Source organism: Lontra canadensis, unplaced genomic scaffold (assembly GCF_010015895.1).
Source record: "Lontra canadensis isolate GAN:19392208 unplaced genomic scaffold, GSC_riverotter_1.0 scaffold217, whole genome shotgun sequence".
Lineage (NCBI taxonomy): Eukaryota > Metazoa > Chordata > Mammalia > Carnivora > Mustelidae > Lontra > Lontra canadensis.
In genome coordinates, this window is record NW_022631211.1 from 581,650 (window position 1) to 609,266 (window position 27,617).

The 27,617-nt window shown below is 52.8% G+C and overlaps 1 protein-coding gene across 4 annotated transcripts; it reads right to left on the reverse strand.

Moving 5' to 3' along the window:
• Positions 1–27,103, reverse strand: CAMKK1 (calcium/calmodulin dependent protein kinase kinase 1). Of its 4 annotated transcripts, none has more exons than XM_032848988.1 (17): positions 26,957–27,103; positions 24,923–25,000; positions 19,940–20,337; positions 18,913–18,960; positions 18,427–18,480; positions 17,961–18,012; positions 17,567–17,700; positions 16,865–16,901; positions 16,075–16,096; positions 14,810–14,898; positions 11,434–11,633; positions 9,434–9,487; positions 8,616–8,689; positions 6,757–6,844; positions 6,399–6,527; positions 4,198–4,301; positions 1–1,000 (listed from the first exon to the last, which is right to left on the reverse strand). In XM_032848988.1, the coding sequence occupies exons 3-17, from the start codon at positions 20,297–20,299 to the stop codon at positions 994–996; spliced, it is 1,452 nt and encodes a 483-aa protein (XP_032704879.1). In that variant the 5' UTR covers positions 20,300–20,337; positions 24,923–25,000; positions 26,957–27,103; the 3' UTR covers positions 1–993. The 4 variants fall into 4 exon arrangements, with proteins under 4 accessions (XP_032704879.1, XP_032704875.1, XP_032704876.1 ...); XM_032848984.1 differs by having other exon boundaries at positions 1–1,981; XM_032848985.1 differs by lacking the exon at positions 24,923–25,000 and having other exon boundaries at positions 1–1,981.
• Between the last annotated feature and the right edge of the window lie 514 nt (positions 27,104–27,617).

Genomic DNA, 27,617 nt, shown 5'->3' on the forward strand with positions numbered 1-27,617 from the left:
AAACACTCTTATGGGGTTTGTTCATCACTTGTGCTACATTCAGAAACAATAATGCCAACCAAAACCCCCAGTGATGGGGTGAGCACCTCATCCAGACTCTGACATGGGCTGTGGAGCCAGGCCCACCTATGAGGTCTGTGAGGGCAGACCCAACTGATATGCCTCCTTGAAACTCCCACCCTCCAGGCCCCAGTGCAGAGATGCTCAAGGAAACTTGTGGATCTGTGATGGGCCTCCCATGAACTCTAAAAAAAAGTATTCTTAAAAACAGTACGGAATTATTTTTTAACCCCTGGGTTATAATGCCTTAGTTGCAGAGGAGCCAGGGAGAAATGTGGGCCCACTGACAATGAGCCACATTTGGCTCGGAGCCTTAAAGACACATAGAAACTATATTACAGATGCATGTGCCAGTGCAAGACATGCAGGTGTGCTGTGTGCAGCAGATGGGCACGCACATGCTTGTGCGTGCAGGTGCAACATATACCCACAGGCACGAAGATGAGCAGGACACAGACGCTCCTCCAGCCCAGCCTCGCTTTCTTCTTCAGCACCAGCCTTCCTGCCCTAGGAGCCCCACACAGGCAACTGAAATCCCTTGTTGTTTGGCTCATACTTTCAGGGGAGGTACTGGAGGCCTGTTTTATTTTCCTTTGGGGGTCAATCGCTTGAGGATTTGGTCAGTAAATGCCAAGCCAGCCAGGCACAGATCCCAGGGTAAAGATCAAGTCCGCCCCAGCATGGCCAGGTCCACACATATGTGTTCTAGCACACCAGCTCTGTGCAGGCCAAATGTCAACGGTCTTGGGGGTGAGGCAGTGGCAGGAGCCCACATCTCTGTGGCCACTGGCCAACGAGCACACCCCACCAGGGTCCCCCTTCCAGTGCTGCCTCCAATCTGGGCAGTTTGTCCTTCACTGTAGCAACAGGAGGGCAGCTTCCAAGGCCAGATGCGCAGGCCAGTGCAGGATTGGTGGTCGGATTCCAGTTACTTCAGCATCTGCAAGGCCACAGCCCTGTGAGTCCAGGGCCCTTGGTTGGGCCTGCCCCTGGTGTCTCTTCTACAGGGGACCATGCAGGGAGGGAGTAAAGTGGGCAGGGAAGGTGGGTGCTCCTGACTCAGGCCTCTGCCCAGAGCACTCATTTATCCCATTCTCCAGATGCGCTGAGTGTGAAACCATCAAGGAAGGTCAGTCCACCCCATCTGGCTGCCAAATAACGATGAGCATGCTGGGGACCACCCAAAACTGTGTGAGAGCTTTATAGTCATTCCCAAGCAGGCCTTTACATACCACCCTTCCACCACAATGTTAAAAGTAAAAGTTGAAGACAGCAAAAGAGGAATCTGAATTCTCTAATGCTGGCCCCTGCCTCCACGAGGCCCAGGAAAACCCCCTGGGGCTCAGAGCCTCCATATCAGCATTCTCAGTAGACAAGAGCTTTCGCAGGATCCCCCTGAGGTGGGTACAGTACAGCCCTCCAGGTTCATGAGGCAACTGAGCCAGGCCTGCCTGACTCCCAAAGGGACGTTTCTGCCGTAGTCATAAACCAGGCCTCCACCTGCTAGCTGGGTTTCCTACCTCCTGCTTTGCCAGATAGCCAGGTGGGGTTTCTAAGGCACCATGGGTACCTCTTTTTCCTACAGGATGGGTCCCCCCAGGGAGAGCCAGGACAAGGAGAAAGGCCTCGTGGGAGCCCTGTCCCCCCCAACCCCAGATGACAAACATTGCAATCCTGTCCCTGGACTTGTGCGCTGAGGTCATGCAGCATGACAGAAGGAGGGGGGCCGGAAGAGGGGCCACAGTCCTCAGCCCCCTGCCTGCGGGGGCGGCTGTCAGCATGAGGGCAGTGGGCCTTTGCAGGCGTGGGATGAGCGTGCTGCCGGTGGCCCTGGGCGCATGCAGGGGCTCAGGATGCAGCCTCATCTTCTTGGACGCCGGGGAGCTCCAGGCTCTTGCCCCCTTCACCACACCTGTCTTTCCTGTTCAGGGGACACCAGGGGCAGAGGGACCTCAGGGGTCAGCACATGCACTCAGGAAGACACACACACACACACACACACACACACACTCTCTCTCTCTCTCTCTCTCTCTCTCACACACACAGAGCCATTCCTTTCCACAATTTTTCAACCACTTCCCCCCGCACCCTGCCACCACCATTTCCCCAAGTTCCCCTCAGTCTTGCCCCTTGCGTTGTGGCCCCTGGCCGGTCTCCCTAACCCTGGTCTCAGTCCACAAGTCTCTGTGGTTACCTGTTGCCTGGAGATGAAGTCTAGACTTCCCAGCCTGGCTTCCAGAGCTGCTCACAAGCTAACCCAGCTGACTCCCCTGCATCCTTGAGTACCAGCTAGGTCAGGTCTTCCATGGTGGCCTAGCTCAGCCCCCATCATCCTGGGTAAAGAGGCTTTGGTTTTGTATTTTCTTTGCCTTGTTCATAGGGCAGAGTCTATCTATCAGTCTTGGAATTCCGTCCCGTATTTAATGCATTCCTATATTTGATTATTCCCCAAAGATTTTTCTTTTTAAAATGACCAATGAGTAGATTTTGATACTAAAAAATCAGTGCAAAAAACAAAATCAGTACCATTTAACTCTACTGTAGAGCTTCACCAATTATCCCAAAGCATAAAAAACAGAGTCTATCTAGGACAAATGTTGGGACTTTGATGAGGTAAAACCTGCTTTTCAAAATTAAACTTGGGTCACAGAATTATAGAATTTTATAGTTGAAAAGGGTTAAGCCCAATTCTATCACAGTCCAGGTGAGTAAACTGGCCTTCCTCCCCATTAACATGTCCATGAAAGGACAGTGATTAATGACTGCTTTGTTCAGTGGTGTTCTTGGGACCCGTTCTGTGCCAGATACCCGTATCTTTAGATCGTGACTTTCCTGTGCCACCACTAGGGGGCGCTGAGTCATGGGCAATGAGCTGGAGTAACCGGCCATCCAGGTTTGTTCATCCTCATGGTCCTACCTAATGCCTTCTGTAATGCCTTAGTAACAGCTTCCTCTTTCACTCTCAAAATTGGCTCTGTTTGGGTGCTACATATGTGATCCCCTACACTAAGCCCAATTCCATCATCGAGGCCTGCAGACCTAGAGGAGCCTGGGGAACTCCTTCTCCTCACTCTGGCCACCTCACTCAAGAGACAGAACTAAAAAGAAGCTCAGGACTGTCAAGGCCTCTCCAAAGACCCATCCCTCAACATCCACTGGCGAGGAAGTTTGTCAAATGGAGGGCAAGCAGTTGGTATGTAGACATTACCACAGGCAAGCAACCTCTGGCTGGAGCAGACACCAGCTTGTCCACGGAATGGGACCTGATGCTCTGAAGAGCCCACTTACCAAAGGGTAGCCTCACACGAAACCAATGTCTGGGTCCCTGAACCGAATAAGTGATGTGGAGAGGCTCAAATACTGGACGTCTGGCACCCCCCTCTCTAGGGACCACACCTTTCTCACACAGCGGGTGGGAGGGGCAGAGGGTGTGGAAAGGTACCCAGTGTCTCCCCTCTGCAGTACCCTTCACAGGCTGGAGGAAGGCAACCAGTGTCCCAGGACCACCTTCTGGTCCAGGACCCCCCCCACTATTTTCTCTCTATGGGTCAGTGCACAAACTCCAGCAGGCCTTGTTGGCACCCCAAACTCACTTTTATTCTAATGGAAGAAGGTGGAAAAACGGAGGACAAAGTTCACAGAGGTTTGGTGAACTACTTTTCCCACCTCTCCTAGGAGGCGGTGAATACACATGCCTGGTTCACAGTAGGGAGCCTTCAGCAAATGGGAATTTCTCCTCCCTGGCCCTATCAGCCAGCCAGCCTGTCTTCCTTACTTGCTGGATGAGCATTCCCAAAGTGTTGCCTAAGAACATGGCCTCAGCAATGGCTGGAGGGATCATGGGCTACTCAGGAAAGCTAACACTCCCCCAGGCCAGGAAGAATCAGTAGATGTGCCTCTCTTTTCACAGACAGGCAACCTTCTACAAGGAGCAGACACAAGCCCTGCAAACCTCTACTAGGCTGCCATGCACTGAGAACAGAGGTGCCAACAGGGCCCTCCTCGGAGATCTGGCTGAGTCCCCAGGCTCCAGGCTCAGCCTGCACAGCCCAGTGACAGTTAAAGTTGCAGGGATACACCCCAGCCCCCATGCCACCCCAGGGAGCACCTTGTAGGCCTCAGCCCACTGGTACTTACGACAGTAAGTTTCCTGGAGCAGACATAGATCGCTCTTCCCTCCGAGCTTGGGGCTCAAATGGGTTCCCAAAGGAACGCTTTCTCAGCATGGACTTAACCAGGATCTGGGGAGGACACATCAGAGTGAGGAACAGAGGATGCCAGGCTCCAAGACACACTGGCATCCTCCTCTCTAACTCCCTATGGGGAAGACTCCTGGGTGGGCCCTGCGGAGGCTCCCTTTCAGTAAGCAGAGGAAAGAAGATTATTACCAGTGGAGAAAATGGCAAGAGCACAGGGGTGATAGTTAAGGGTGAATTCTGGGAATGGTGAGGAGCTCAGCACAGCTGGTGCGTGGGGGTGCCCAGAGGCCAGAAGCAGATTGTGAAGGGTCTGGAATGCCAAGCTGAAAGCAGGGGCTTTATCCTGAGGACATGCAGAGATCAGGAAATGCCTTATAGCTGAGGTGGGAAGGATGGAGCGGAGGAGAGCTGTGGCAGGCAGAGCAGCAAGGAAGCTGCACAGTGGCCTGCGGGAGATGCCTGGATGGGGAGATGCTGTACCCTGGTTCGCTGACTTCGCCCCTCCTCCCACAATACGGATAGTTCTAGGCCCCTGCCTATACACACACATGCCTAGTGTGGGGCTGCATTCAGTTTTTCTTCTACTCATTCATTTATTCATTCATTGAATGCGACCAACAACTATTTATCGAGTGCTGGTCATTTGCCAGACAATACTCTAGGCACAGGCACCACACTGAGGCAAAAATTCTTGCCTTCATGGAGCCTGTGTTCTAGTTTGGGGGGCAGGCAGTAAATAAGACAAATTTGTAAAACGTATGCTACTTAGTGGTAAGAGCTAAGGAGAGAAAAAGAAAACAAGGTAGCAGGATATAGTATGGCAACGAGGAGGTAGGAATTTTAGATAAGGGGCCAGGGAAGGCTCACTTCTCACTGAGGTGACTTTGGAGTAAAGGCCTGAAGGGAGTGAGGAAGTGAGCCCTGCAGATATCTGGGCAGGAGCACCTGCCAGGAAGGAAGGTTCTGGAGCAGCAGCTTATGTGGTTAGAGCTGAGCAAACGGAGGGAGGAGGGGAGAGGTAAGGCAGTGGGAAGATGGGAGGTGGGCAGTCTGTGTGGCATCTTCTAGGGTGGTTAAGGCTGGGGCTCTTCCTCTGAGTGACATGGTAGCCTAAGTGAGCAGGGTCTCAGCTGAAATGGGACATGATTAGTCACTAAGACCACCTTGCCTACTGAATTGGGCAGCAACCGTAGTGGGGGTAAGGGTGGAAGCAGGGGACAACTTGGGAGGCTATTCCAGTGGTTAAGGAGAGAGAGAGTGGTGGCTAAGACCAAGGAGATAGCAGTAGAGACCCTATGGGAGCTGGCTGGTTTCAGGGACATCATAAGAGTCCTAGAGCTCTACAGATCATAGAAATGAGCAGGACTTTGGCCACTGGCTTTAGCTGGGCCTGGACCCAGTGGGGAGGGCCAAAGTGCACAGGCTTGATGTCACCTACAGCACAGGTACCAGCTCTCCTTTTGCCTTGTAATTACCCCAACTTGCTGTGATACTTCAGTGCAGGGCAGATCATGGTTCTCAGTGTCCCCCCAAAATCCCAAGTGGCCACTACGGGCTACATGAGTAACTTACAATAGTTAATATGGAACCTGTCCAAAGGAAGATGAAAAAAACTAAACTGTGAGAGGAAAGTGCAGGGAGCACATGCATGGGATCCAAGAGCACAGGGCCACATCTCCAATCCAAAAGCTTCCTAGGCCTTCTTACCATCATGTTCTTGGCACCTAATAGAATGCTTGGAAGCAGGGAGGGAAGGAAGGAGGGGGAAGAGGAGCGGGGAGAAGGGAAGGAAGGAAGGAAAGAAGGGAGGGGGGAAGGAGGGAGGGAGAGAGGGAGAGAGGGAGGAAATGCTTCTTCCAGTCATGATGAATGTTGACACTCAGTGAGGGCAGTATATTTCTTTAAATCATTCACTCTCCTCACCAGGCCTCCTGGTCTCCCTGCCATGAGGCTAAATAACATGACCTCTTTTCCCACTGCACTCCAGCAGGGTCTCAGTACAGATCAGCTTCGGGACTGGCTGACCAGATGGCCCTCTGTCCTTCAACAGGGCCCAGCACACAGCAAGTCTCAGGCAATGGCAATGTCCACCTAAGGCCCTCCCAAGACAAGGGAGCCTTCTGCCCCTCAGCCCCTTACCACCGTGGTCCAGCTGGGGATGAGCTTGACTGAGTTCTTCACCTCCTCCTCCGTCACCTCCACCACACTGCAATGCTCTTCCTCTGAGGGAAGGGGCTCCTCCCCACTCTTGGTCACCCAGGGGTGCAACTGTGGAGTTGGGAGGGCAGGGAGAGGTCAGATAGACAGACACCCAGTCAGCAAAGGACCATGGGCATTCAACCCACAATTGCCTTGAGGGGACCCAAAGCCCACAAACCCCAAATCCAAACCCAATATATGATTTATATATCTTGGTGTAGAGCTTTCTAGAGGGAGAAACTGAGGCCTGTTTGTTGTGTCCAAGACCAACTCAGCCCAAGACCTCTGGCTCCCCAACCTTGATGTCTGGCACCCCAATCCTTGTTTCAGGATTCTTGTCCAGCATCTTCAGGATTAGGTCCTTGAGCTCCTCACTGACCTTTGGCCTAAAAGGGGGGAAGGAAGAAGATGAGGGAGAGGTAGTTAGTGAGGGTTCTTTCCTACTCACCTCTCCATCCCCACCTGCTCTGGGATTCCCTCAACAGAACATGCCAGGGCAGAGACACACCCAACCCTCATTTCTTCAAGAGCAAGAGGGATACCCCAAGGTACCAAGGCAGAAGGGGAGAGTTTCAAAATAAATAGATGGATATCCTTCTTTCCTGAACAGGAAATAAAGCCATCTCCCTCAGGAGGCAGGGGCCACAAACACAAATGCAATTCCAGGGGTACCAGGGGTAACTGAACACTCCCGGGTGGCAGAAATGGTGAGGATAATGTGAGAAGAGGCATTTTATGGGACGCTAGGAGCCTTTGCCCCACTCGCCATCTTATCCTCTCCTCTGACTGGGAGGTAGCTAAGAAAGATTCTCATTTGACAGAGGAGGAAGCTGAGGCCCAGAGAGGTTAGTGGGCTGACACATTGCTAACCAGAGGAGTGAGGGCAGGGATGAGAGACTCAGGGGAAGGGGGAGCAGGACTCTCAGCTCCACATTAACCTGGACTATTTCTCCCCAAACTCCAGGCTTCTTTGCTACCAAGATTTTTGGGAAGCCCATCTGTCCAAGCCTGCAGAGAAGGAACTCACTCTTAGAGGACTGTTGACCTTGGATCCCTCCACTGTCCTAGACATGTAATCCCTTTTACAACTCCTGGGCTGGGAAGAAAGAGACCTCTGGCATTGGGGTACAGCAGCAGGGAAGGCACAAAGACAGGCAATTATAGGAAAGGGCTGGCATCTAGTTGGCTAGAGGAGGCAGAGGTCCTTGAATGCCAGGGTTAGGAAAGGGCCTCTTCATGTGGGATCTATGAAGCCTTGAAAAAACTTTAAGCAGGAGACATGGTGAGATAAGGGGAGCATTGCCACTGCCTGAAACTTGCTCTGTGTTTTATTAGGGTCAACCTGACCTGATTGTGGTGGCTGGACAGGAAGGAGGCTGGCAGCAGGGAGACCACAGAAAAGGTAGCTAGACAAGGCCAAGGACAGAACCAGTTAGGGGCACAGGTATCAATGGAGTCAAGAGATATATGAGGTAGATTCAATAGGGCTTGGGGACTGGATTGGGAGTGGGCATAAGGGAGCAGGAGTCATTGAGGACAGTACCCAGGTTGGTTTCAGACCTGTCCAGGGGACTTTGATCAGATGGCAGAAGGGCCCTTTAAAGTAAGAAGCTGTGATAGCCAATATCATAATCAGAAGAAGCACAGATGAGCAGGGAGACTACTCCAAATAGTCCCTCTGGGCTCAGAGACCTTAGTCACAAAGGGATAGGGAGGAGGGAGTGGTTTCAAATCCCAGATCCCACTGATAAGTCTCCTCTAGAAGTCTCCTCTTCCATCTACAAAATGGGGAGGCATACTGCTATCTTGAAGCCTTCCTACCCCATGTAAGGAAAGTAGAGGTTCCCTGTGGTTCCAGCGTGTGCGTAAGATTGACACCATTAACCCCACGGAAGCTTCTAGAGAACGAACAGTGTAAATGTGTGACTTGGGGTCATTCCTGCCCAACTCCTGGTCTCAGAGTTCCATTTACAATAGAATCCAATCAGAAGTCCTTGAAACCTTGCTCTACCGTCCCACCAGGGGCCCCTCCCAGGAAACAGCACCCCCACCTCCAGATCTGCAGGCTGGGGGGGGCCTTCAAAGGGCAAAGGCTCTGCTACAACTCAGACACGACTTCCTGGGGGTGGGCAGGAGCCCCCTTCATGGGTAACTCACTCCTCAGGAAACACCACGGCCTCATTCTTGATCTTCCTGTGCAGGGCCAGGATGTAATCATCGATGAATGGGCACTGTTGGGTGGAGAAGCAGACAAAGGATGCAGGCCCAGGGCCTCAACTTGCCCTGGGGGACTGACCCCATCTCTTGGTGCTGCCAGAAGTGGGGGGCAGCTCTGGGCTCCTTAACAGATGGGGGATACCTTGTCTAACTTGTTTAGGGCCTGGCACACAGCAGGTACTCAAGAGACACTGACTGAACAAATGAATCATTGAAGGAACTATGAGGCTGGGCACTGGCTTAATAGGCACCTGCAGAAGGGCCTCCATTCCCAGGGCTTGGAGTCTGCGAACACGTTCACTGAGATGCCCTCCCACCTCTCAGTGCAGTCACTAGAGTGGGAGCACCTGTGGACAAGGACTTCCGCCAAGTCAGTGTTGAGCATTCCCCAGGCCCAGCCTGCCCTAGAGCAAAAGTCAAGGACAATTTGTGGAATGAATGAATAAAAGAATGGATGGCGTCAAGGGCCAGAAGGGCAGGGCGTGCTCTGGTGGAGAGGTGGCAACGCCACCATCTCCCTTTGGGCTGTCTACTGTCCCCGGACTTCTTCACATGACTCTCCTCCCAAGGGTTAGGTGAAAACAGAAAAAAGCTTTTCCTTTAGTCTTCTCTGGGCCAGGTGCGGCTTTCAAAAGTCACTTGGCTTTAGGACACAAAGGAAGGGCCTGTAGCTGTCATTCATCCTGGTTCAGTTTGGCCCAGCCCACGGTGCCAAGGGTCTGGGTCTGCCCAGCTCCGCCAGCCCACCCAGCACTCACCTTGCCATAGACAAAGCAGTATAACGTCACCCCAGTGGCCCACACATCCAAGGCCTATGAAGAAACAGCTCATATCAGTCCCTCAAAAAGAACCAATGCCCCTCACTCACCTAGCTCCCATGCGCTATGGGAGAAGGCATACTGGGAAGCTCCTTCCTCAGTCATGGAGTCACTCAACAAATACTCCCACTCACTTGTTCTCTGCCTGACCCTGTGCTGAGCACTAGGGACACAGGGATGACTAGAACAGGGCCCCTACCTCTCAGGGATTCCAAGTTCCCTTGTAACAGACCCAAACTGGATACATTTCTAACTCAGCAGGTGCAAAACTACCTTTACCTTCAGGGTCACATCTGTAGTACCCATGGCGCACCCCAGAAACCATGGTATGTACTAAACTTAGACTCACTAAACCAGATCCTCATCCCTTTTCCTGATAATCTACTGGAGAAGTCACCATCTATCTTCTTCTAACACTAGAAATGGACCCTGTCCATACTAAGGCCCTGGCCTTCAGTCACCTCCACAGTTGCTCACAGCTCCCTCAAATCCTGGGTTCTAATGTGTGTTCTCTCTACATTTTCCCCTTCTGGAATCCTATCTCCTCTCCTGGTTTCCACTTTCTCTCATGTGAATGTGAGTGAATGTGAATGATTCTCAAATGTCTGTCTACATATTCCTGCCATAGATGCTTCACCTGAATCCAACCAGGGAACCAGGGAGCACCAGGCAAATGCAAACTGACATCATTCTATACAGTAACACGACTGTTCTCTTAAAAAATGTCAAGTTCAGACTAGACAATGAAAGGCTGAGGAAATCTTCCAGATTAAAGGACCCCAAGGAGATGTGACAACTGAATGCTCTAACTAACCCTGGATCAGATCTTGGGCCAAAAAGGTGGGGGGGCATTAAAGGACAGGATCCATACCACAGATGAAATGTGAATAAGGTCGTTTAGATAATAGTCATGTATCAATGATAAATTTCCTAATTTTGATAATAGTACTGAGATTATGTAAGAGAATGTCCTTGTTCTTAGAAAGTATCTGCTAAAATATTTAGTGATAAAGGAGGATAATGTCTCCAACTTAACTTCTCAAATGGTTCAGAAAAATGTAATATTAATTACATAAATACAGGGAGAGATGGTGAAAAGGTAAATGGGACAAAATGTCAATAACTGGTGAATCTCGGTAAAAAGATACATGGGAGATTTTTGTATTATTGCAATTTGTATCTTGAAATTTTTTGTAAACTTGGAATTATATCAAAATTAGAAGTTCTTAAAAAAAAACTCTATCTACATCCCTGACCTCTTTTTTGAGCTCCTCCACACCCACACGTGTCCAAATGCCTCTGGACCACAGCCTCTTGGCAGGTGAGAACACATACATGCCCAGGGGAACACACTACACTGAAATCCCCTGCTCAGAAAGCCATGCCTACTGCCTCTGTCAGTTAGGAGGAACCACAAGCCCCCAAGCCTTCTAAACTCTGCTCAAGCCCTATCGCGCCCCCTTTCCCTGTGCCCCTCAGTGCCCTCATATATTTTCTGGACTCCACCTCATGCTCAAATCCTCCCCGTTCATCAAGGCCTAGTTCAAACCCTGCCATCTCCAAAGAGTCTGAGGGGAGCATCCAACTTCTTCCCAAACATGAGCTCTCCTGCTCTTTTCCACCATCTCCAGGAGGACGGAGAGCTGGGCTGTCTGGGCTCTGTCTGTTCCACAGCCCGACCTGTACTCAGCACAGAGCAGCTGGCAGAAAATATCTGCAGGGGAGACCTGGGGCCATTTTGCTGGAAAATGAGAGGCGGCCAACGTCGGGGAGTTTTTCAAGACTCCAGGAAGAGGCAAACAGGAAGGAGAGGACCATGTTCAGTGTTCACTCCTGAGACATTAAGGACCCTGACACCCTCAGGCTAGAAACAAGGCCCCACTGCAAGCTATCCCACCCCTCCACCTGAATCCCAACTCAGCCTAGGTCCTAGAAGCCACCTTCCCACTGAAGCTCTGGCCAGAATCAGAAATGGCTTCAGGAGCCATGAACGCTGGAGTCCCGGCTGTGCTGGACAGCTGAGCGTCGTTCCCCTCAAACTGGTTGCTAACGCCAAAGTCAGCAATTTTCACATGCCCGTCATCTCCCAGGAGCAGGTTGGACGGCTTGATATCCCGATGGACGATCTTCTGGCAGTGCACTGCAGAGAGAGGCAGCTTGAGTGCTGGCATGGGGGACCAATGCCTGGAGCCCCCCCCCCCACCACCACCTGCCCTCACCTGGCCAGGGAAGCCCATCTCAAACTCTAGTGAGAAGGAGCAGAGCCATCTCAGCCCATGCACACACTCCTCTCAGGACCTCAAAAGGGACTTTAGGCCCCTCTGCTCCACTATGCCGTGGAGACACCAAGGCCAGCCCAGGCTGTTAGAAGCAAAGCCAGGACTGGACTCTTAGTAGTACTCTTTGGACTCCAAATGGAGTGCTCTCTGTAGCAATGGAGACACATGTTGCTGAGGGGGCCTTCAGAGGAAATCAGGAAGGGAGGCTCTCCATTGCCCATCTCTGGCCTTCCCTCATGCTATCTGCAGTCCCAAAGCCTATCAAAACATATCTCCAGTCTCTTCCCCCACCCAGCCTGGTCAGAGATTTCTTCCTTCTTGGACATAGGGTGGAATAGTAATGTATCCTGCAGAAGTACTGCCTCAGGCTTAGGGACTCTGGGCTCAGAGAGAGGGCATTCCAGGCCTTGGTACTGCTGGGATGAACATGGCTGGGGTAAGGAGCAGCCTACTCCAGGAGGCTGAGAGCTCACCTTGCTTCCTGGCTCTGGGACTGCCAGGACAAATGGGCGTCTCAGGCTGAGGTGGCCAGAGATGTCCCAGCTGACAGCAGGCACTGACTCTACCCCAGCCACCCACTAATGGGCTCCCCACTCAGCAAATACCTTCCCCTGGACCAATAGATGCCAAGATGCTGGGATGGGAAGATGGAAAGGGCAAGAAGAAAGAGGAGAGGAGAGTGGAAGAGAGGAAGGCTAGGGGCAAAGGGAGTGTCACACACACAGTAACAACCAAACCATCGGTCCTATAGTGACTGCCTCCTATGTGCCTGATGCACAGGAGAGATTTAACTCACACCCATTGGAGTGCAGAGGCTCAAGGGGCTGTGTATTTGACCATGGAAAGTGGTCTCAAATTCTTATCTCAAATCCTGACCTTTCCCCTGAACTTTGGGTTCTTTATCCATGTGGATATCCAGCAGACATCTCAATGTAGATCTCAATATTTCTCAATAACACATCTAATTCAGAACTTGATTTTTCTGTCAGCAACGTACCCCACCACCACCAGCACCACCAAACAAACAAAACAGAAGACCCCTGCTCCTCCTCCAGTCTTTCCTATTCAGTTAATGGCCATTATCGGTTGCTCAGGCCAAAAGCCTCTGGATCATTCCCAAATTTTCTCTCTTTCAGACCCCATATCCTATTCATCAGTAAGTCCCACTGGTTCAGCTTCTCTAAGATATATTCCAGATCTGACTGCTTCTCGTACCTGCATTGCTGCACTTGCCCCATCTTTAAAAATCAGACCGGGGGCTCCCTGATCACAGAGCTTTCCCCAAGTCTTCCCTTCTGAGGACCAGAATCACACCAACAGAAATAAACCTTCGGTGCCTGGTGCCTCCATTCATCTGCCCGTCCAGCCCCTGGTTCTGACCAATGCGATCCTGAAAGCCCTTCACTATGATTAACTGGGTCTTGATAAGGCTTTAGTCAAAAGCCAGATGGGATTAGCTTGTTTTTGGGTGGGTGGGGTGGGGACAGAGGATGGGAGACTACAGGCCCTCGCTGTAGGGAAAGGCCCAGGATAGGAAGGGGTGGAAGCCAACCTGGTACAGGGTTGTGGCTGCCACTTGTCACACTCAGGGTGAAATGCCCCCTTCCCCTGAGTCTAAGACCCTTGACCTTCTGCAAAGCCCTCCTTTCTGTGTGCCTCAGTTTCTCCATATGTACAAAGACAGTATTAATTAGAGGGCACTGGAGTGACTCAAATGAGATAAAGATAACCCTGGTTCCTGTCACCTCAGCTAGGTCCTCACTCTGTTCACCCAGGGAGAAAATATGCTCCCGATAAACCAAGCTAAGATTTTAGAGAGCTGGGAACCACTTCTATTCCCCAAACCAGGCCAGAAACATAGGTGTCTGAGGGCCCTCCCGTCCCCACGACCAGTATGTCATCCAGTGCTGTTCCTGCTCACCTCCTGCCTATCTTCTCCCCACTGACACTGTCCTAATCCAGGCCTCACCATCTGTCACTTGGGCTGTAGAAAAAGCCTCCTTCCTAACCAGCTGGCCACTTCTTGCCCTTTATTTAGCCACTACACAGCTGCCAGAAAGAGCTTTCTAAGAGGCAAATCCTATCATGCCCCTCCCTTCTCAAAGCCCTCAGGGGTTTACAATGCTGACAGGATAAAATCAGGAAAAGTCCTCTGTGGAGGTACGGCCAGCCCTCCTGGTGTGGCCTGAATGTTTCACCCTCCTCAGCCCCACGCTTCAACCAGATTTTACTTCTTCCCATTCTCAAACAGGATATGCCCACTCCCCACTGGGCCTCTCCACAGTTCTTTATGCTTGGCATGCTTCCTCCCGCCCATCCCTCAGGGCTGGGAAACCTCCTCTCAGTACTCTTGACAGCCCTGTGCCTCCCTAACCTTAGCAGGCCCTGCACTATATCTGCCTGCTTAGTTTCTTGTTCCTCTCACTACGCTGTGAGGTCCCTCCCTGAGTTCACATCTGTGTCTGTCATCTCCTTGCCTCTACCTGTCACTTAGCAGATATTCATATATGAATGAAGTAAGTGAAATAAATGAATGAGTGAATAAGTGAATTCCAGAGATAGAGGCTACCCTACCATCCTCCCTCCTGAGCTCTCATCACCTTAGGGTCCTCACAGTTAAACACACCCTTCCCCACCCAAAGGACCCATGACAGGACAAGAGAGCTGGACATAAATCTCTTTCTTCCTATATCTCTTAAGGCCCTGTGGACAGGTTAAGCCTTGCCTAAGAACTCATCAGAAGAGATATAGGCAGAGAACTCCCAAGGTACAGCCCCACTCAATGGTGACTAGCCACCAGGAAGCAACCTGCAGGCATCCAGGGAAGGCAGCCACCACTCCCTCCCCTCCCCTTCCCACCAGAACTTAGCCCCGCCCACAGCCCTGCCACGCCCCCCAAATGAAACTGATTGGTAGATCAGCGCTGACAGACAAGAACTACAAAGAGCTAACTCAGCCTGGGCTCCACCCTTTCTGGTGTCTCCCTCCCGTCCCCTGTTCCAGGCGGCAAGCAGCAACCCCACAACCCCCGACTCACAGTACTCAAGGCCTAGGATGATGTCCCGCAGGTAGAGACGAGCTTGCTCCTCCGAGAGGGGCTTGTCACTGGGTACCTCCATGACAGGTCTACAGGAAGGGAGGTAGAGAAGCACTGAATCAGAATGAGTAAAAGCAGACAGCTCGTGAAGGCTGACAGGGGCTGGGCCATGTAGGCTCCTCAGGACTTCTGGGGAGCCCTCTATGCTCAAATTGCTCCCCAGAAATCAAGACATTAGCTATTTCTCCCATATAATGAAACACTTAAAACACAGACCCAAATATCCCTTTACAATCACTATAATTTCAAATTAGCTTTATCTTAATTTCTGATTGGCTTAGTATTCCTTCTCCTGAGTATTTAATTACCCATAATCAAACTGTTGCAAAAAAGGCCATTAAGAGCAGTGTTTTTTCAAACTTTAGGTCTAACCAAATAGAGGGCCATGAAATCAATTCAGTTGTTGACTAATGCTTTGTTTTTCTAATGAAGTAGAATTTATCAGAGTGTATCACATGTAATAAAGATCTGTAAAACTTTGGTTTCAGTTACAGATATGGATGGCAATGTAAAACATACTAAGTTGAATAAAGGTAAAAAATGTTTGAAAGCCTCTGAATCTTAGAAGGATGCTACTCTTAGCAACCCCACTCCCCGAAGACAGAAAAATCACAAGACATACGTAGCCTATATTCAAGGTCTGGACAGTTAGGGCCTCTGGTCCACCCAGGCCTATGCCCACTACCCCATGTCTGCTGCTTTGCAAATACCCTGGGAAGGCCAAATAGGGCAGACATGAATTAGAACTGTGTAACCTTGAGCAAGCCACTTACCCCCTCTGAACCTCAGCTTCCCCTCTTGTAAATGGCAGCAAATGGAGTCGCACCCACTCAACTCATAAACTTCAAAAGCTGAAAGAACTATTTGTGATTTGAATCCACATAAGGGCCCCATCTCTACATATTTGCTTGAGAAACACTTTCTTCTCCCTCTCCTCCCTCATAATCTTTCCAGGTCTTTAAGACCTGGCTCAAAACCTCTTCCAGAGGACTGTCTGAATGTTCTAGCCTCATTGACCCCCACCAGACTTCCAAGAATTGCCCTCTTGTTCTCTTGTTTTCCCCAAGACCACCTGCCCTGTCCCCAAGGGCAGGGCCTTGGCCTCTGCTTTCTCCTACAGTAGCCAATCCTGGGACTAGGGACACAGGGAGGGAAAAGAAGGCCTGGATTAGACTTGGCCTGCCTGACTGGGAAGGGGAACTCACCCCTTTCTCAGGAGGTCAAACACTGAAAGAAAAGAAAAGAAAAAGTAAGTAAGGTGCAGCCAGGCTAGCAAAGCAGGTGATGCCAAGGTCCCTCCCTATTCTGGAAGGTAGGAGAGGGTCAGGCATCCAAGCATACCTTTGGGAGGGATGGGTCAGGGCTCCAGGGTATCAGAGGAAGTAAATGGGTAAGAGTAGCTTTCCTATGGATCTGCCTCATCTGATTCAGCATGGGTTCCTTTTCTGGGAAGAAGGTGGGTGACAGAGGCTTGGAAAAGGGGCAGGAATTTTCCTAAACATCATAGCAGAGAGGCAGGTAGGATAGGGAGGGAAAACTAAAGCCTCAGCCTTAATTGCTAAGCCAGTGTTCTTTCTGCCCTGTTTCAGGGCCTCTAAACCCAGCCATAAAATTAACATTAATAACCCAATCATCTTGTATATAATGACTCATTTACCCCTCATATCAGCCCTATGAGGTAGATACATTGTCCCCATTTTACAGGTGAGGAAACTGAGGCAGAGAACTATCAGATAGGATCTGGGAACCCACATCACGCAGCCTGCTTCCTGCATCTACCTGATCCACTGTCTGTCTGATTAGTGGAGAGGGGGCCTAGGAACATTTGTTCAATCTAGTTAACTGGATATTCCAAGCTTGCGTTGGCAGGGATGGGCAAAGGAATCCAGGGCTTGAGAACATGTTCACACAGCCCATCTGAAGGTCATGTGTGTTCCTGGGGAGCCCTCAGACTGACTCCGGTAAGCTGCTTTGGGAACAAGCTGGGTCACTTACCCAAATAGAGATTGTCCTCAGCTGGGTCATCCAAAACCTAGTCAGAGGAAACAGACATGGGAAAAGGGGTGGGGGAGGCACGGGGTTGGAGTCCCAGACTTCCTTGTACTCAGCAGCCCCAGGACCTCTGGTTTGCTCTGCAGTGACCCCAGACAATGGACCAGGAACTGTGCAGGCACCAGATAGAAGAGGCCTCAAAAATCACTGACCCGCAGGGCATCTGGGTGGCTCAGTGGGTTAAAGCCTCTGCCTTCGGCTCAGGTCATGATCCCAGGGTCCTGGGATGGAGCCCCACATGGGGCTCTCTGCTCAGCAGGGAGCCTGCTTCCTCCTCTCTCTCTGCCTGCCTCTCTGCCTACTTGTGATCTCTGTCTGTCAAATAAATAAATAAAATCTTAAAAAAAAATAATCACTGATCCTCAATCCTGGCCCACCAAGCGACACCCAGCTCTTTTCCCCTCCTGCTATGATGAGGGACTCACTTTTTGCTTCCAGGTAGCCCTTTACCCTCACTGAGACCTTGAGAACATCCCAAACCAGCCTAAACTGACCCCTGAAACCTCCCTATAGCCCCCACCCCAAGTCTAGCTCTGTCTTTGGAGGCCTTAGCCATATCTACTGTTAGAACCCTAGGTCTGTGCTGAGTGTTCCTAAGCACAGGACTTGGGCACAAGTTCCCACCCACTCACCACTGCTTCCTACCTCAATCAGCTTGACCACATTCACATGGTCCAGCTTCTTTAGTATGGCAATCTCCTGGTACACTCGCTCCAGGGGCAGCAGCTGCTTGGCTGGTCCCCCTTGGGTGGCCTGGGACCCTCTTGGGGGAGGGCGACCTGCGACCAGGAAGGTGAGTCAAGCCCCTGTTGCAGGAGGCCGGGCCTCACCATGGCCCTGCAACCAGCCTCAAGCAAGAACCTTGTAAGACCATGGTCTTGTCCCTAACCCACCAAGCACATTCCCACCACCAGGCCTTTGCTCATGCTGTCCCCACTTCTACCCGTGTCCTAAAAAAAAAATAGCTAGGGACCAAGGTCCCTTCTTCCTTTGCCCCCAGGCAAGGAGTTCCCAAGCACAGGACCCAGCAGATACATACGTGGAAAGCCATACTGCTTCAATAACTTCTTTTTGGAAAGAACTTTCATTGCCTGAGGAGGGAGGGGCAGAAATGTCACTTGAGTGCAGCCACCAGAAGCTAGAACAGGTTGGTTATATGTGGATAGAGGTCCAGAAAGGAACACTTGTGATGGCCACCAGAACTGAAGGTATGGCCTAGGTGTGTGGGTAAGCTGGGTTAGGAAGTGACCATATCTGAGTCTAGGCCTCAGCCCTATTTCCCCAATAAGCCTTTCTGGAGCTCTCCCCTCAGATGGGTCCAGCCTCTGCTGGGATATTCTCAAGGTCAAGAAGCTTACTCTTTTTACTAAGCGTATCCTTAGGGATAGGAACTCACTCCCTCTAGAGGCAGCCTTGTCCTCTGTCTTCCCAGCACAGCCACTGCCCATTGCCCGGGCTTCTGGGGCCTGGCCGGCACAACACCTCCCTCCCATTCCCAGACTTACATAGTGCCTGTCTTCACTTTCATTGTAGGCCAGCCTCACCACACCGTAGGCACCCTGGAAATAGGCACCGGTCAGCCCCACCTGCACAGGGCAATACCCACCCCACCCTGAACAGTTCCGGCCGTCTCCCCCAACAGCCCATCTCCACCCCCACCACCAGCTGGCCCCCAGCAGGCATACACTTCTGGCAGACAGGGAGAAGACTCCTGTGCCCTGGTCACTGCCTCTGTCTGGCTCAACACAGCTCTATGCTCCCTCAGTTCCTCTTTATTTTCTATCAAAAATGAAGGAATCAGGACTGGTGAGTCATTTCCCACCCCTCCATGGGTATTTCCTAGAGGACAAACTTTCTTCACTTCTAAGCTAGGGCCCTTCTCACTCTGCCTCACATTCCCAGGTGAGAAGGAACTGTCAAGGAGAGGGTCCTGACAGGCTGCCACTACAAAGCCTCAAGAGAAAAGTCCCCTCGGCCTGTCCCAGTCCTACCTTGCCAATCTCACTCTGCAGCTTGTATTGGTTCAGCTGTACGCAGTCCTAGGGGTGGGGGAGGGAGGGGGTAAAGAGGGGAGCATCAGGTAAAACTTGACCCAGAGGCAGTACTGATCCCACCCCAGGAGCCTGGTCAGGGCCCAATCCTGGCTCTGGGCCCCTCACTCTCAAACCCCACATTTCATCAACCTTTCAAGTTTGGATGGGGAGAAACGTGGCAGTGTCCATGCCACCAAAAGTGACAAGAGGCCTTGGACAGTGTCTGCAAACATGAATGGTGAGCCATGGCTGTACTTTACTCCCTAGGAAGTGGTGAAGGAAAAATGCACTGACTCCTGCCTGAACGCGGGCATCTGGGAGACCTACATCTGTGAGAAACACATGAGCAAGTATTTCTAGAACCAGCTATATGCAAGGTCTTGGCTGAATGGACAAGAAAGCTGAAGAGAGCCTTAGGGACAGGAGACCAGAGCCCTGGCTCAGGCATGAAAAAGCCCATGAAAAGCCCAGTCTCCGCAATCGGTAGAACTCCGCAATTGCTCAGAACTAGGATTCACTTTCGTATCTACATGGTAAGGATAGAGCCCTTGGGACAGAGGAACAAAAGCAAGACCAGAGGCTGGTAGCATGCTGGCAGCTTCTGAGTCAGAGCAGATTCTAAGGAGCAGGATTAGAAGCAGGGGCTAAAGCTCTGTTAGACTTATGGTGGAGAGGGCAGACGTACTATCTATCTTCAACTCTCTAAGAGGACTTCTTGGGGGACGAGGGAGGGGCCTATTTCTGAGGCCTGGCCTGAGGGCAGGAATGGTGGGACTTCCAGGAGGCAGTGACTGGCTCCCGTGATTGGCTCAGACAGAGCTTCCCTGGTAGGAAGAGCCATATTATGAGACAGCAAGCTCCTCAACTCTGAGAGTATGCGGAAGCAAAGGCTGGGCAGCTGTGTAGCAGGGGCTGCGACAGAAAAGCATCTTCATTGAGGACTACAGAAAAGCTCAGGAGGACACCCTAGCTCTGCCCCACCAACCTCTGCATCTGAGATGGCCACATGGTGGGACTCAATGGTGGGCCTCCGCCAGGCCCGAGGGGAGATGTGGCTGGATGGCCCTGTGGCATAAGGAGCAGCCTGGGCCTCCAGGCAGCTTCCTGCTGGCCGCTCTTGCAGGGAGAACTTCCTGGCTGAAAGGCTGGGCCGGGCTAGGGAGGGTCTTGAAGAACCACTGGGGGTCACGGAGGCAGCTCTGGTCCTTGGAGGAGGGTCCACACCATTTCTGGCAGGCTCTGGGCTACCTCCGGCCTCCTCCAAGTGGGTCACATCAATGGCTGCCACTCGCTCCACCAACTCTGCCCGGGGATCCTGGCAGCAGACTGCTGGGCCCCCCTCCATTGCCACAGTTTCGAGGGGTCCTCAGCCTTATTGGGAACCTGAGAAAAGAGGACAGAGAAGGCTTCAATCCTGGCAATGGAGTATGGTGGTCAGATTTCCAGGCCCTTTTCCTATTGCAGCCACAATCTTTAGGTCCTACCTTCATGAATTTGCCCTACCTGGTTCCTCTGCCTGAGTCGCTAGCATCCAAAGTCAAGTCTGTCCCTACTAACTAAAGGAATTCTGGAAACACATCTGGCTCTGCTGCAGAGCAGGCCTTAGACCTGCGTCTCCCCATCTATAAAACAGGTATGGTCACATTTGCCTTGCCGGCTTCACAGGGAAGCAGCAAGAAGCTGATATTCTGGAGTCAGGACAGACAGACATGGGCAGACTCCTGGAGGCCCAGCAGCACTGGGAGAAAGAGAGTCCAGGGTCAGCTCAGGCCCCATCCAGGAGACAGCCCAGTGACTCACCAGCCCCACCCTTGACTGCAGAGCATTCCAATGCTGCTGCCTGGAAGCTGAGCTGGGCGCTGGTCACGCAGAGGTCTCCTGGATACTTGAAGCCAGTCACTTACTCCTCCAGGAAGGCCTCTCCAGGACCACAGAGCAAGTTTGCCATCTCCCATTACTCCCTTTCCTGCCTCAGCAGAGACCGTAGCTTAGGATAGTGTTCATTAGGGGAGGGACTGATGCTTTGGCGGGTGTTAGGACAAACCACTAAACTAAAAAGTCATCCCTTATTTTTCCTGTGTTTTTCCTTCCAGTTTATTTGTGTGCCCAAAATATTTGTCACAGTTGTTCAGGCTGAAATGCTCCCCATGACCAGGCCTTACACCCCCCTGGACCCTACTGCATTCTGAGTTCCAAACCAGGCCCCAGGCTAAGGACTGAGCCCAGCTTGAATCCCAAACCACCTTCCAACTCCAGCCCCAGCCTTTACCTTCCACCACAACCCTGGGCTGAACCCTGACTCCAGGATGAATCCTGGTATCAGACTGGGACTCCACCTTTGCTGGAGGCTAAGCACTGGCCCCACCCCAGCCCAATGTCCTTCCTCCTTCCTGGGCCAGACTCCGCATCTTCTAAGGAAAAGGAAGTGAGTGGACTCCTGACTCTGTGCCCTTCCTGTCTGGTGCTAACTTCCTCTGTACTCACACAGTGACTTTAAGAACATAGCCCTTGTTCCCCCATCACCTTGCTTTGACAGATGTCAAGGAGGTAGGGCCACTAGAACCCACTGGCCACACGGGATCCTGGACTGGGTTCCAATCCTGCCTGCCAACCTACTGTGGGGTTGCTGAGGCAGGCTCCTTCCTGACTCTGAGCCTCAGTCTCTCCATCTGTACCATGGATGCAGATTCCCTAGGGCCACAAGGCTTAGAGAGGGATAGTGGGCAAGGTCATCACCCAGAACCCTTGTGCTTGGCACACACGGTGTTAAATGAGGGAAAACCTAGAGGTAGTAGAGCTGATACTGATGTGCAGAAAGGAAGGGGGAAGAGAATTCAGACTGGCAATAGAAGAAGACATGAAGGCTGGACCTAGAGGAATGACGGGGCAGTTGGTGAGCCTAGCGCATCAGGGATGCTTCCTTGGAGGAAGTGAGAGAATGAGTAGGACTGGAACACCAGGGAGACCTCCCTGGAGGAGGTGAGGGAGGCAGGTAGGGCTAGAACAACAGGAGGGCCTCTCTAACGGAGAGGAGGAGCGTGAGTACGGCTGAAGCATCAAGGAGTCCTTCATAAAACAGATGGGGGGGCAGGGACAGTGAATGTAGCTGATGTATCAGGGAGGCTTTAGAAATCAGGCCGCTTGCAAAAGGAGAGGCCAAGGCCGAAGGGAGCCTTCCAAGCCTGGCTGGCCCAGCCCACTATCCCCTGTAGATGTACCACTCTGCTGCCCCTCACTCTCACTGCCTATAGCCCCCTTGTATGGCCCTGGCTCATACAATTTGCATATGATTTCCCTGAGGCTATTATCCCAGGGAGAAGCCATCCTCCTCTAATTCCCTTTCTTCCCTTTTCTCAGATGGGAAAGCGAGGCCCAGCAAGGGCCAGGGATGGGCCCAGGCTCATACAGTAAGTCAAGGCAGAAGTCTTTCTCCTCCAACCTGGGGTCCTGTTCCCTGGTTAAGGGCCCAGGCTCTGAAGCCAGGCTGCAGGCTCCATCTCTTCCGGGTGTGGGCCCACGGGCAGGTGACTTCACCTTTGTGCCTCAGTTTTCCTCATCTATGGAATGGGGCTAATAGGAGTTTCACCTCACTGGGTAGTCATGGGGCGTAAAGGTGTGAACACTACCCATACTGGGCTCAGGACTGAGTCTGCCACTGGGGAAGCTCCGTAAAAGTGACTTGTTGTGCTGCTGTTGTTGCGATTGCCTAGAACACGCTGTGGCCCAGATGGATGCGCGGGCGGCATAAGGCGGCTATGAAGGCTGACGTCAGGCCCTCCACCCTCCCTTCTGCCTGGATCAAATTCAGGTGACTAAGCATGTCTGCGAGGGAGGCAGCGGGGAGGCCCCAAGTTCCAGCCTCATGTCCAGGCGACAGGGCCTAACACTTGAGGCTATGCATCTGAGGGCCTGTGTCCACACATAAGAGAATGTGTGCAAGCAGGGATGTGGGCTGGGGTCATGGTGTGTGTCTATGTGGGGGCAGGGGGGAAAAGAGTCCAACAGAGAAGGTCATCTGCATGGAGACAGAACTCTAGTGGTGTGGTCAACACAGACGTGTAAATGTGTTAATGTGCACTGGGGTGCCTTTAGGTCTTCATGTACATGTGCTCCAGGATGGGGGGGTGGGGTCTGCGTGGGGACCACGGAAGCCTGATCTCAGAAGGTCAAGTCTGAACTCCCACTGGACACCTGTCCACCAGGATGGGCTGTGTGTCCTGGGCAGGTGCTACCCCTCTCTGAGGGATCACCCAGGGGGGCTCTCAAGGTCCTCCCCAAGCCGAGGCCTCAGTAGTGACACCTAGTGCCTGGGTAGGCAACTAGGGACCAGATGGGCAAATAGAAGGACAGACAGAGAGGCTAGGACCCAGGCTCAGGGCCTAGCATGGACTCTATGGGCATAGAGAGCCTCCCAGGGACCAGCCTAGTCTTGTAGCCAAGATGACCAGACTCAGGCCCTCTCTCACTGGGAAAAGCTATCCTAATCCTGTCCTCCCAGACTTGGGCCGTGTTGCCTTAGAAAAGTCCCTGGGACTCTTGGATCCTCAGTTTTATCCTATGTGAATCAAACAGGAGGCTGCCATCCTGCCAACTCCCAGAGCTATAGAGGGAAGTAGGTGAGATCGAGGACAGAAAAACAGTTTGTGCCTGAGTGATGTAGGGCTAGGGTGTATCTGTATCTAGAAGCCACCAAGAGAGAGCCTTGATGTACAATGTACAACCCCATATCTGCCCCCTGGTTCCAGGATGGCCTGGCACACTAACCCCCTCAGGCTATGCCCCTCTCTCCAAGGTGTTTGACTACTTCCAACATACAGACCCTGGCTCCAGATGCCTCCTTGTCCTGGCCTCAGGATATGCCCCCATCCATCTGGGTCACTCAGAGGAGGCCCAGAGCAGGAGAGATACCAAATGTTCAAGGAGTCCCTCCTGGAATGACTTCAGGTACCACTCAGACCTCATTCTGAGTTCTGGAAGGTTGCTGTGACTCCCAGGGCCAGGCTGAGCAGCTACCATGCAGGGTGAGAGGACATGGCCTGGCCATCCAAAAACTGGCCAGAAGGAAAAGCTGCAAGGAGGCAGTCTAGCCATCCAGGCCAGACACAGAAGGTGGCCCTGACATCGCCAGGCTGCCTGACCAGAGCCGTGTTTATGCTCCTGACAAGTGTCTGGACAGCCCTGGCAACGGGTACCCTCTGCAGCTCCTGCCTTTGCCCAGGATGACTCAGTTCTCCTTGAGGGAGGCCCAGGCATCTAGTGCCAAGTCATGCTTGAGGATGCCTACTGTGAGGACGCCCCCTCCCGTCATCCCTGGAAAGGCCCCAAGCACTGCAGTGGGCTCTGTGCCCAACTTGGCATGGCAACCCTCAGTGCATCTTCAGAACATCTTGGCTGATGAGCTCGAGGCATTGCCTCCTTTTTCTGCCCCTCCTCATCTTCCATACCAGGTCTGCACTTCCAGCCCAATTCCTTCTAGCCAGCTGCCTCCTCCCCACCATGTCCCCAGGCAGCTCTGACCCACAGGGTTCTCATTCAACTTAGCATTTCACCCAAGTCTGCCCTTCCTCCTCTGCCTGTTGCAGAGCTAGGTACTGTCCTCCTCCCAATTCTTCAGAAACCCAGGAGCCCATCTTCTTCCTTTCGCCCATCCTTGCTACCCAAGCCCCACACTTACTCTCTACTCTGGCTGCATCACACCACTCGCAGCTTCCCCAACTGCAGACTCTGTTCTGCTGGCAGGCCTCTGCACAAGCTGTGCCTTCTGCCAGGGACACACCTCCTTCTGTTTTGCTGCTGGAGGATAGCTCAGATATCTCTTCCTCTGGGAGCCCTCCTTGATCTCCCCACTGCTGGGGAATCCTTACGAAGTCAGGATTTAGACCTCTACTTTTCTTCCCACTGCTTCTGCCACACAGCACCCCTACCTCCAGCCTCATATCCCGACCCCACCCCATGTCCTCCTCCATACCAGTTGCTAGAGGGAATATTTCGAACATGCAAATGTGGTCACAATTCTCCCACACCTGGCCTTCCAGGAACTTGGAATCTGGAGGACAAAAGAAGAGGAGAACTAGCCCCAGACTGGGGGGCTCACAGGGTAGGGAGCAGCCAGAGACACAGACTGCTGGAAGGCAAATTCAGAGTCACTCATTCATGCAACAAATAGTCCATAAGCACCGCCTGTGTTAGGTGCTAGGAAATAAAACAGTGAGAAAGTCCCTACTTCCATGCAGTTTAATCTCTAGTAGGGGCAAGAAGTGACAAACAAGAAAGGCAGTAATTAACAGATGGTATTTGTGGAGTGGTTATGTGCTATGGAGAAAAATATAGTCATGTATTTTTATGGAGCCATGTAAGGGGAATCAAGAGTGAGGGGCTGGGAGTACTATTTACAGTGTGGTCAGAAAGGTCTTTCTATAGAATGTGAGTAGAATCTGAAGGAAGTGAGGAGGCAAGCAGTGTGCACATCTGGGAAGGGCATTTCAGACAGAACCATCCAGAGGATGGTTCCATCAGAGGAACCAGCATCTGCAAAGGCTGTGAGGAGGAATAGTGCTCACACTGAGGAAGAGCAAGAGGATAATTGTTGCTGGAGTGGGGCTCTGCATGTGAGAGGTACCCAGGCAAGCAGAGTTACACCAGGATGAGAAGGCCCAGCCATTCGCTCTGCCTGGCCAAAGGGATGGCTTCCTGGAGGAGGTGGTATGTAAGTTCTTTCATGACCACTGAGTAAGGATTTTAGAGGGGGAGAGGATGGAAGCTCTCACTGTGCATGACAGAGAGCCATTTTCAAGCTGGGACTCAGGGCCTGGCCTTGGAGGGGTTTGTGGACAGAGACCAGGAGGCCTCAAAAGCCAGAGGATGGTTTTGAGCAATGACCAGTTGGATGAGGTTTAAAAATTATCCCCCTGCCTGCTGTGGGGACTGAGGGTGAGAGACCAAGGAGGAGGCAAGGGTCCCAGAGTCTGTGAGCCTAGGACACGGTCTGACATACAGTGGATGTTCAGTCTGTACCTGCAGTGTCCGCTTCTTCCAACCCCTCCACCCAGACCCCATCCAGGGGGAATGAAGGAGTGAGGGTTGTGTGGGCGCCAGTGCATCCTCAAGGACACAAGCTGTGTGATCCCCGAGGCCCTAGCCCACTTGGCCGATACACAGCCTCATATGCACACACAAAGGCACTGTCCTGTGCCTGGAACATAACCTTTTCTACACCTCTGCACCCTCGAGACACACACGAACCCCTCCCAGAGACGCACGCCAACGTCGCACGCAGACGTCCATGTGATCGGCCCTCACACGCCACTCCATCCAGTCATGCACTCTCCTCACACACATAGGCACACTCCTTTGTCCACGTGACACGCACACCCACCTCCAAACACCACACACAGGTCTCCGCGCACGTGTGCTCCCGTTGAGCCACCAATTCTGTACCTAATAGGCCCCTGAAGCCGCAGTGTCCGCTTCTTCCAACCCCTCCACCCAGGCCCCATCCAGGGGAACGACTGCGCAGCTAAAGCCACACGACACATCTGTCCCATTCATCCACCCCCCCCCCCCCCCAATCTCCAGTTTTTGCAGGAAGACTCAGCGGAGAGCCGTGTAGGAGGAGAACTCTGCGCTGATCCACACGTGGGTGCACAGGTCTGGGCCCACTCTGCAGAGACACGGCCTCCCACCCACGGCTGGAGAGGGCGTGGGAAGTGCGCCGGGTATGAAAGCAGTCCCGAAGACTAGAGCTGGGGAAGCGACGCAGATGGCTGAGCGCCGGTACAAATGCGGTTCCGGCAGCCGGCGCAGAAAGAAGCGGGATCCCGCAGGCACCTCGTAGATCCGGCCCCCCAAAAAGGGGGAGGATCCCCGCACCAATGCGGTCCCAGAGGCCCTCGTTAGACGCAGCCTCGTAGACCATCCCTCTTCCCTACAGGCTCCGAGCAGACGTTCAGGCGTTCCTCCGCTCCCGCTCCCCTCCCCAGGTCTCCTCCCCACCGATCCCTACCTTGGCGCCTGGCGACAGTCTCCGCGGCCCGGCGAGCGGTCAGGCTCGCTCCGAGGTTCGCGCCCCGCCCCACCCGCCTCTCTCGGGTTGGGATCTCAGAGCTCAGACCGCTGGCGCCGCGGCTCCTGGGAGCTCTCCCTCCCTCTCCCGCCGCCGCGCCCCGCCCTCGTTCATCGGTCGTGCTGCGCGGCCCGCGACGCGGCCCAATCAGTGCCCAGCACTCCCGCCCGGCTCCTGGAGGGGAGGGGCCACGGCGGGCAGTGGCTCAGGAGGGGCCCCTCCCTCTGTGGCGGGTCTGGACTTTGTCACGCCCCCGACGCCCCAATTAGAAGGCTACCTGGGCTCCCGCCAAATCCCTCCAACCCTCGGCCTGGGCCTTTTAGCCTGAGCTGGAGAGTGCTTACTTTCCAAAATCCTTTGTCTCCTTCCATCTGGGCCTGGCTGGGGCAAGGGCGCAACGTGAGTGAGGGTTTGGAGGGGGGGGTAGAGATGCGCGGTGCCTGCTAGGAGGGGGGCAAAGTGAGATCCGCGGCTAGGATGAGGCAGAGGCTGAGCGCCAGGGAGAAAGGCCAAGAATGGTAGACTCGGGAGTTTAGCCTTTTGCTGGGGGCGGGGGGCGGGGGGTAGGGGAAAGAGGAAGGGGTTTATCACAGAGTGCTAG

Excerpts from the sequence above, each read along its gene's own strand:
- CAMKK1 (XM_032848985.1), bottom strand. The coding sequence starts at position 20,299 with ATGGAGGGGGGCCCAGCAGTCTGCTGCCAGGATCCCCGGGCAGAGTTG. Across the intron at positions 11,634-14,809 it reads CATCCTAGGCCTTGAGTACT|TGCACTGCCAGAAGATCGTC; the intron begins GTGAGTCGGGGG and ends CTCTCTCTGCAG. Across the intron at positions 1,982-4,197 it reads GCTCCAGGAAACTTACTGTC|GAAAGACAGGTGTGGTGAAG; the intron begins GTAAGTACCAGT and ends TCCCCTGAACAG.